The sequence below is a fragment of the Chanos chanos genome, chromosome 9 (genome assembly GCF_902362185.1).
Source record: "Chanos chanos chromosome 9, fChaCha1.1, whole genome shotgun sequence".
In the NCBI taxonomy this organism is placed as follows: domain Eukaryota; kingdom Metazoa; phylum Chordata; class Actinopteri; order Gonorynchiformes; family Chanidae; genus Chanos; species Chanos chanos.
Window position 1 is genome coordinate 3,758,708 of NC_044503.1, and position 9,544 is coordinate 3,768,251.

Here is a 9,544-nt window from a genome sequence, read left to right on the forward strand (position 1 = left end):
TGTTGTTGTTTGACATTTACGTGTATTTAGCCAACATATCGAGCACTTTACAAAACAGAGTCTCTTCTGCTTCTCCCTGCCTCTTTCTTTCTCTCTTTTTGTCTCTCCCTGTCTTTCTCTCTCTCTCGCTCTTACTCTATCTCTTTATCTGTCTGTCTGTCTGTCTCTCTCTTTCTCTGTCTGTCTGTTTGTCTCTCTCTCTCTCTTTGTATCTGTCTGTCTGTCTGTCTGTCTCTCTCTCTCTATCTGTCTGTTTGTCATCTGTCTCTGCCTCTCTCTCTTTCTCTCTCTCTCTTTCTCTCTCCCTTTATCTGTCTGTCTGTCTCTCTCCTCTCTTTCCCTCTTTCTCTCTCCCTTTCTCTCTCTCTTTATCTGTCTGTCTGTCGCTCTCTCCTGTCTCTCTCTCCTCTCTCTCACTCTTTCTCTCTCTCTTTATCTCTCTCTCTCTCTCTCTCTCTCTCTCTCTCTCTCGGTAGCTGAAGGCTCTGACGCACAGGCCCAAACCGGTCTCGGTGATGGAGGCCGTTTCCAGTTGGTGTAACGACATCGTCAGCTCGGCCCAAAGCCTCATCTCGTCCTCGTGGACGTTCTACCTGCAGGCTGACGACGGAAAGGTGGTGGTGTTCCAAGTGAGTGTGGAGGAGGGTGTCGTACCTGCTCTAAAAAAAAAACCCCATTGTCTAGAAGTTTCTTCTTCACTCAGCTGTGACCACATAGCCTCTGGCTCCACTTAGACAGGGTTAGGGTCAAGATGGGACCCCCGTGAGTGACCTTTAGGAAAGGAAACTCATAAAACGCGCAGGTCATTTATAGTGCAAGACATTATATATTACAGTGTCTGAGATTAAATTGTCATGCTGTTTTGTAACATATAAACTTTTTTATAGCATATAAAGCTTGTATTTCGTGCGTGTTAACGACAGAGAGAGAGATTGTGTTTGTGTATGGTTTGTGTGTGTGTGTGAGAGAGAGTGTGTCTGTGTGTGTGGTTTGGGGGATGTCTGTGTTGTGTTTTCAAGTGTGTATCACACTGTGTTTGTGTCTGTGGTTCAAGAAATAAGTGTGTTATGTTTGTGTGCATGTGTGTGTGTGCGTGCATGTGTGTGTGCTAGACTTTGTTTGTATGCAAGTTGGTGGGTTTTGTGTTTGTGTGTGAGGTGGAGTAGTGTGTGGGTTGTGTGTGTGTCTGTGTGTGGTTGTGGTAACAGAATGCAGAAATTAAGCAATCACCAATCCATCTGTGTTTTCTTTCTTGCGTCTCACGAGTGATGGATGTAAGTGTTTTATCGTTGTGACTAGCAGGAGATGGAGAAGCACAGGCCTGTTAGCCTTAGAGTGGTCTCCATGCTTAGACTGTGTTTAGTGGACAGCTGGGTGTCTTTCCACTTAACTGAAGGATTTACTCAGAGTGCGAGGAGACAACCGACAAAGAAAAACAAAGCTAACAGACAACTATTATAAAAAAACCAAAAACAAACAAGCAAACAAAAAGCACCCTGTGATACACATTTCAGAAACAATCATATGATGAATTTGATTTCTCTGGAAAGAGCCAATTTCGCACACAGACCAGGGAGAACTAATGGAGGAGTTTGTGCCGTAGGCGATAAGGAGGGAGTGGAAATGTTTTGAGAGACGCTATCGTCTACGGCTTATCCAAATGACGTAGCTGTTTCGAAAAGCATTCAGATTCAGTAGAGTGTAAAAGAACAGTTTATTGAATCAGACAGGGAAAAATAGATTAAAAATGTTCTCTGAAATTTTTTGGGGTGTGTGTGTGTGTGTGTGTGTGTTGGGGGTTGGGGGTGAGGGGGGGGGGTATTAGTGCGCCGGAGTAAGCCACCATGTGGAACTTATTACACACACTCCATGTTTGATGTTAATTAGTGTGGAGAGAGTGATCATGAGAGTTGAGATTTTTTTTTTTTTTGCAATTTTTGGCTGCGGTCAGGAATTATTGTATTAGTGCAAAAACAAATGGTCTTCAGTCGTCACATTCAAACAAAAAATCTGACACTTACCAAACCGTTTTGGAATCAACACTCTCTCTCTCTCTCTCTCTCTCTCTCTCTCTCTCTGCTGTAGTGCTGATTCCTGCTGATTCGTTTGCCCCGGGACCCAGGAGTTTTTTTTTTGTCCTTTTCTTTCAAAATCCACACACAGATGAGATCAACACTGATCCATAATACTCAGAATGCGTAGTGTCTCTCAAAAAATCAGTCTGTTTAGTTTGGTTTGCCTGCATGATCAAAGCAACTGATTTGGCACCCCCCCCCCCCCCCCCCCCCCCGAGTGTCCAAGCAGAACTTTGGGCTTTGCCTTTTCACGACAAGAGACTCCTCCAGGTCCTCTGAGTTGAGTGTCTCCGCTCAGTTTTCAGAGTGTGAAGCGGGTCGAACGCCAAAACTCTGGCAGACGTTTGACTTTGGCTCTCTCTCTCTCTCTCTCTCTCTCTCTCTCTGGTGCTTTCTAATCATGTTTATTTGTCCTGTCCTGGCTTTGATGGCCTTCTCGGAGCTAATCAGAGAGAAATAACGAGAGAGAGAGAGAGAGAGAGAGAGTGAAAGAGGAAGGGAGTCAGATCGTTTCCTCTGGGTTTTAGGGTAAACAGTCGTTCCGCAGTGCGCTGGTCACTGATTGGAGAAGAGCTCTTGTTTGGAATAAGGTTTGGCATCTTGTTTAAAATTCCCCACGAGTTCAACTTGCGCGCGAGACACAAGGTCCCTTGAAGAACGGAGGGAATAAGATCGCTCAGAGAAAAGAAAGCAAGGCCTAATAAGGACAGTGAGATTGTTTATGATGTTAGGAAAGCAACCCCCACAACCCAACCCCACCCCCACCCCCCCTACCCCCAGCCCCTTTCTCCCTGCCCCTGTGGATCATCTTTGGAAAGCCGTTCTGTAATGCTTCACAGATGCTCCTCTGTCCCATTTCACTAATTGCTAAATTCCATCAGACTGTGGGTAGTCTGTGACTATTACCTTTCCTTCTCTCAGAAATTCCTGTTTTGTTTTTTTTTTTGTTTTTTTTTCCCTTTTCCCTGCATCTGGATTCAATGCTTTTGACAGGAATCACGTTCCGTGGCGGTGATTGTAAGAGCGAAAGACATTTGATTTCACGTTTTCAGAAAAAAAACGTCATCGATAGCAGATTTAAAAAACGGCTTTAGAAACATAAATGTGTTGTTTTTTTTTTTTAAATACAAACGGATTCTCACCGCTTCAGAGTCACAAGGTTACTGGCTGTAGATAGGTATGGACGCAGCGTTTCATGAAGAGTTTAAAGCAAATTAAATCAAGATGAAATCAAACCAACATTCAGTCAACAAACTACAAATGACATATAAAACCCGGGCTATATGTCTGTCTCTCTGTTCTTATGTCTCCTCAAAGGCAGAGTGGATCAAGGTCAACCAATCACAACCCGTTTGCTTATGCATATTGTAAGCTGATTGGACGGTCAGTACATCAGAGGCTTGCCTGGATGTAGCTACCGCTGTGAGACTTTGGTTCAGGACAGTTCTGCAGATCGTAACAGAAATCCTTCTTTAATGAGTTCTCCAGGGACTAGTCTAGAAAAAGACACATTCCTAGTGTTGACGCACATACTAATTTCTGCATGCACGCAGTGTGAGCGGTTCCATCAAGAGGCTAGAGCTGATGGTGATGTTTTGGCGGTGAGGGAATTGGCCCCCTTGTAACTGTAAGGTTGTGGGTTCAAACCCCGAGGACAACAGTTCTCCACTTGAGCAAAGGCACTTAACTCCAGGGCTTCTCCTGAGGTATATGACCTCTGACATGTAAGGGGGACTGGTACAGGGGTGTCAGTTAAATGAGGTTAAAGTGTCATTGACAAACATCATAGGTTTAGATACTCACCCCTTGGAGTCCTTGGTAGTGACAGCATATTTTGCTCTGAATAAGTAGAGTAATGCGTGTTCTCTAGTGGACAGGTCAGGCTGACCTGAAATGTTGCTCTCAGGCCTGAAGGACAAGTGGCTTACCATTCCTTTCCTTTGGAAAGGGCTTCTCCCACTGCGACTTCAATCTGACTTTAATCACAGCCGAGTGAATCAACAAATACTGTTCCTCTTTGAGAGGTTTTTTTGATTTAGATTTCCATTGGTTTTGCTGACATTCTCTTTCATCCATCCATCCTTTCTTTCTTTCTTTCTTTCTTTCTTTCTTTCTTTCTTTCTTTCTTTCTTTCTTTTTTTCTTAAAAAATCATCTTAAGTTCAGCCACTACATCATGTCATCCTCTTATGGTACCCCATGCATATATCTAAGCTGATACATTCAGGGAATTGTGTGTGGTATGATATTGTAACTTTTACTTAATAACTCTCCTCTGTGCTGTCTCTGACTATTTTTTTTGTCCATTTCCCACTGTCATTGCCTGGGCAGGAAATGTCCTGTACAGTACATGTTTTGGATGATTTAGTGAGTCAGAACTTGCTCCAGAGCATCTTAGAGATTTACATACCAATGCTAACATACACACACACACACATGCGCGCACACACACGCACACACACACACACACACACACTTTCTTGTTAATCTTTTCCCTCTGAGTTTTCTGCAGATGATACAGCGTGTTGATGTAAATATTTCGATAAACGATCACAGCCCCCCCCACCCCGCCCCCCCACCGGTCTTAGACAGTGCCCGCCCCTCCTATATAAAGATCTCACTCATAAACACATTCCAGCGAGATTTCATCACACGATCTCTTCAAGAGCAATCTCTCTGTTAAGCGACGAACCAACAGCCATACAAACCAAAAGTGTTCGTTTTTCTTTTTTTTTTTTTTTTTCGTTTCACTACAGAGTCAACCTGAGATTGAGTTCTCTCTGCCCGAGCTGCAGGCCCCGCGCTCCAGCGTCGCAGACAAGCCCTGGCCGCCAGTCAACTCCCACACGCAGCGTCCACACGCAGGTGAGAGCCCAGCGACCGCACAGAGCTTAGCGGGGACACGGTGAGGCATTTTATTACTGTCACGTGTAGGTTGAGAATGAGTCCGGCCATGTTTGGTCTGTCTCTCCAGGGTTTTTTTTTTTTTTTTTCGTGAGGCAGGCAGATCATAAAATCGATGGCAGCTGAGAGAATGTGCTGTCTCTGCATTCCCGGCAGGTGTGAGATCGCATGGGGAGAAGAACACGGCCAGAGGCGGAGGAGCAGGAAAAGGGAAACGCTCCGGCCAGCACGCGGACGATCCCACCGCCGAGCATGATTTTCTGGGCTGCATGTCCAGGTGAGAGCAGCTGGAGCGGAGTCGGGCGAAGTTCTCGTTTTTTTGTCCTTTTTGGAAGACGCTAAAACAAATTGGTTGGATTTTGATCTTTTACTTCTCTTTTGAGTCTTCAAATGAATCTTTATTTCTCATACCTCTTTCTTCCTTTCTTCTCTCTCTCTCTCTCTGTGTCTCTGTCTGTCTCACACTCTCTCTCTCTCTCTGTTTCTCTGTCTGTCTCATGCTCTCTCTCTCTGTTTCTCTGTCTCTCTCTCTCTCTGTGTCTCTGTCTGTCTCATGCTCTCTCTCTCTGTTTCTCTGTTTCTCTCTCTCTCTCTCTGTGTCTCTGTCCATCTCACGCTCTCTCTCTTTCTCTGTTTCTCTGTCTCTCTCTCTCTCTCTCTGTGTCTCTGTCTGTCTCATGCTCTCTCTCTCTGTTTCTCTGTCTCTCTCTCTCTCTCTCTCTCAGGCGGTCAGGGCTGCCACGTTGGATTCTGGCTGCGTGTCTTTTTCTCTCCATTATGATGATGTTGTGGTTGAGCTGTGCCAGTCTGGTCACAGCACCAGAGCAACACGTCAAGAATCAGGTGCACCACACTCTTCATCACCCCACCCCTCTGTACTCTTCATCATCTCACCTGTCTGTAGTCTTCATCACCCACCTGTCTGTAGTCTTCATCACCCACCTGTCTGTACTCTTCATCACCCCACCTGTCTGTAGTCTTAATCACCCACCTGTCTGTAGTCTTCATCACCCACCTGTCTGTAGTCTTCATCACCCACCTGTCTGTACTCTTCATCACCTCACCCACCTGTCCATACTCTTCATCACCCACCTGTCTGTAGTCTTCATCACCCACCTGTCTGTAGTCTTCATCACCCACCTGTCTGTAGTCTTAATCACCCCACCTGTCTGAAGTCTTCATCTCACCTGTCTGAAGTCTTCATCACCCACCTGTCCGTACTCTTCATCACCCACCTGTCTGTAGTCTTCATCACCTCACCTGTCTGTAGTCTTCATCACCCACCTGTCTGTAGTCTTCATCACCTCACCTGTCTGTAGTCTTAATCACCCACCTGTCCATACTCTTCATCACCCACCTGTCCGTACTCTTCATCACCCACCTGTCTGTAGTCTTCATCACCTCACCTATCTGTAGTCTTCATCACCCACCTGTCTGTAGTCTTCATCACCTCACCTGTGTGTAGTCTTCATCACCCACCTGTCTGTAGTCTTCATCACCCCATCTGTCTGTAGTCTTCATCACCCACCTGTCTGTGGTCTTCATCATCTCACCTGTCTGTAGTCTTCATCACCTCACCTGTCTGTAGTCTTCATCATCTCACCTGTCTGTAGTCTTAATCACCCACCTGTCTGTGGTCTTCATCATCTCACCTGTCTGTAGTCTTCATCACCTCACCTGTCTGTAGTCTTAATCACCCACCTGTGTGTAGTCTTCATCATCTCACCTGTCTGTAGTCTTCATCACCCCACCTGTCTGTAGTCTTAATCACCCACCTGTCCATACTCTTCATCACCCACCTGTCCGTACTCTTCATCACCCACCTGTCTGTAGTCTTCATCATCTCACCTGTCTGTAGTCTTCATCATCTCACCTGTCTGTAGTCTTAATCACCCACCTGTGTGTAGTCTTCATCATCTCACCTGTCTGTAGTCTTCATCACCTCACCTGTCTGTAGTCTTAATCACCCACCTGTGTGTAGTCTTCATCACCCCACCTGTCTGTAGTCTTCGTCACCCACCTGTGTGTAGTCTTCATCATCTCACCTGTCTGTAGTCTTCATCACCTCACCTGTCTGTACTCTTCATCACCTCACCCACCTGTCTGTAGTCTTAATCACCCACCTGTCTGTAGTCTCCATCATCTCACCTGTCTGTAGTCTTCATCATCTCACCTGTCTGTAATCTTCACAACTGAGTGCTCAGGGTCATTTGTATTTAGATTAACCCAAAAAAAGCACAGTGTTAGAGTGTTAGTGTCTATAACATCTGATGTCAAAGGATCAAATCATATCATCACAATAATCCTATGTAAAGTCATTTTATTTATGTTATCTTGTATAACACTTTAGTATTCACTTCTTCCATGTTTCATGGGCATTTTTATAGTAACCAGGATCTCTCATTAATTCCTCTGTCCATGTTCAAATTGTTGGGTTCATAGCATTTATGTTGCAAGCACTACTTGGGAGCTATGTAGTTACAGCTAAATACATCTGTATTACACAGTAACTACTGTGGAAGTAACACATGCTAGTGAACAGGGCTCAGAGACATTCAGCTCAATTCAAACCTATTTCTGTTGCAGCTGAGTATCAATGGAGACAAGGAGTTCCTGGATGATGTTCAGAAGGTCAACCCCTACCATTTGCCTCCGGTGATTGCTGTAGCAATCGGCCAATCAGGCGAAGACAAGGTGGCGGGTCCGTTGCCAGTCAAAGTTGATCTGAGCAAAACCTCTATCTGAAGCAGCAGCTGACTGATTGATCTTTTTTGGTGAATATAGGGTTTTAATTTCTTATAATCTCTCACAGTCAAGGGTAAGGGAAAAACACATCAGTCATTTTTTAAGAAAAAAAAAAAGATGCATGTCACTATTATTCACAGCTGTCAAAGTGCGTCCTGTTTGCCTTCTAGTGTCTCAACACTGTATCAGAAACACACACACACACACACACACGTTTTTGGCCAAAGTCTCCACACATCTACACACACACACACACACACACACACAGACAGGTTTTTTGGCCTAGGTCTCCACACACACGCAAGCGTACGCGCGCACACACGCATACACGCGTAGGATTCTGACTTCCATGTTTACAGTAACGAAGTCCAATGCTAAACAGTCTCCTGTTATTTTGAGCTTGAAGAACTAACTACTGCAAGTTTCATATAATTGTTGTCAGATGTTCTGATTATTCTATTTACAACAAATGCAAGCGTTTGAAGCTTTTTTTTTCTTACGATGGAGAACTGGATTCTTTGTCAAGCTTTTGAAGCGTCAGCCAGAAGTTAGAGAAGTGAAGACACACGGATTAGCTCACATTAAAGGTGAAAATATTTTTAAAAAGCGCTTACGCACACATTTTCAGGATTCATTAACCTCACACATAGCGGTCCGAGCAGAGAGATGAGTACCAGGTTTTGAAAAGAATTCTGTTGAAAATCGTTCAACTTTGTTCCGTCAGAAAATCAGTCTGATAAATCGATTAATTGAAACGACGGCGAGGAGTCAAATGTAACCCCTAAACAACTGATTTGTTTGTTTGTTTGTTTGTTGGTTTCAGTTGAGTAATTTAAATAAACATATGCCTGAACCGATTTATTGTAGAAATTAGATAATACCTTAATCTACCCGAGAGAGCACTCTGTTCTGGGATTCAGAATGGCGTGTCGCGATCTCAGAGTCGATCTAAAGGGAGATTTAAATAATCATATTTGTGCAGCTGTATATGAAACTGGAATTCTTTTACTGTTGGAAGAAACGGCACACATTGATAAATATGTAAGTATTTAATATTTATTTATTTATGGGCTATTCAGAAACTCTAACATAAATGTATCCTTCTGTAGTCTCTCATTTGCCCTAAAATGCTTTTTTTTATATATAAAAATCTTATTCCGCTGCTAGCATGTTCGAAACTCGCTCTAACAGGTGAATACACGCGCAGAATGCTTTTAACGCGAGTCCCGATTTCCGTTAGGGAATAGCCTATAAGCGACAAGAATTTAAGACGTTGCAATTAAATTTACTGTACACTTTGAAACAGATTTTTTTTCTTTCAAATTTATCTTGCCGGCATTTTGGATTCTGAAATGTTTTATTGCTATCTAATTGTACACATTTTGTTATCTCCTCTGTCGCTGTATATGCACTAGCTTTGATGAGGGAAATTTGAGTAGTGCGTGCGGGCTTTGAAATATATACTTTTTTTTTGTTGTTACCAGGCTATAGAATTGATGACATTAAGGGTTATTTCCAGTGCTGTTCGTCTTGTAAAGCTATATCTTTACCATTCGGTGTAGTCACAGTGCATGCTAGAACGCTATAAGGCTGTACATCTAATTGCACTCATCTCTGTATTCCAGCAAAACTACTGTAGGCTTGTGGTTGCTATGTTTATGACTCAGTGTTGAATAGGCAATGTATAATAATCTTATTAGACAAATAAGATGAGAGAGGTGATCTAGCAAAGAGCCATTCGGTGTCTGTTACCGGTTCCCGAACAACTTTCTTTCCTGTATGAAATTCTGTACGATGATATTAACTCACTCACTTTTTTCG

The 9,544-nt window shown here is 43.7% G+C and overlaps 1 protein-coding gene across 1 annotated transcript in view; it reads left to right on the plus strand.

The window, feature by feature from the left end:
- The window catches only part of tmem59l (transmembrane protein 59-like), an 11,151-nt gene extending 3,428 nt beyond the window's left edge, over positions 1–7,723 (plus strand). Inside the window, exons 4-8 of the mRNA XM_030785087.1 lie at positions 477–629; positions 4,831–4,939; positions 5,135–5,255; positions 5,704–5,821; positions 7,565–7,723. Coding sequence (XP_030640947.1) covers positions 477–629; positions 4,831–4,939; positions 5,135–5,255; positions 5,704–5,821; positions 7,565–7,723 — 660 coding nt within the window. The remainder of the gene's footprint in view (positions 1–476; positions 630–4,830; positions 4,940–5,134; positions 5,256–5,703; positions 5,822–7,564) is intronic.
- Positions 7,724–9,544: the final 1,821 nt, after the last annotated feature.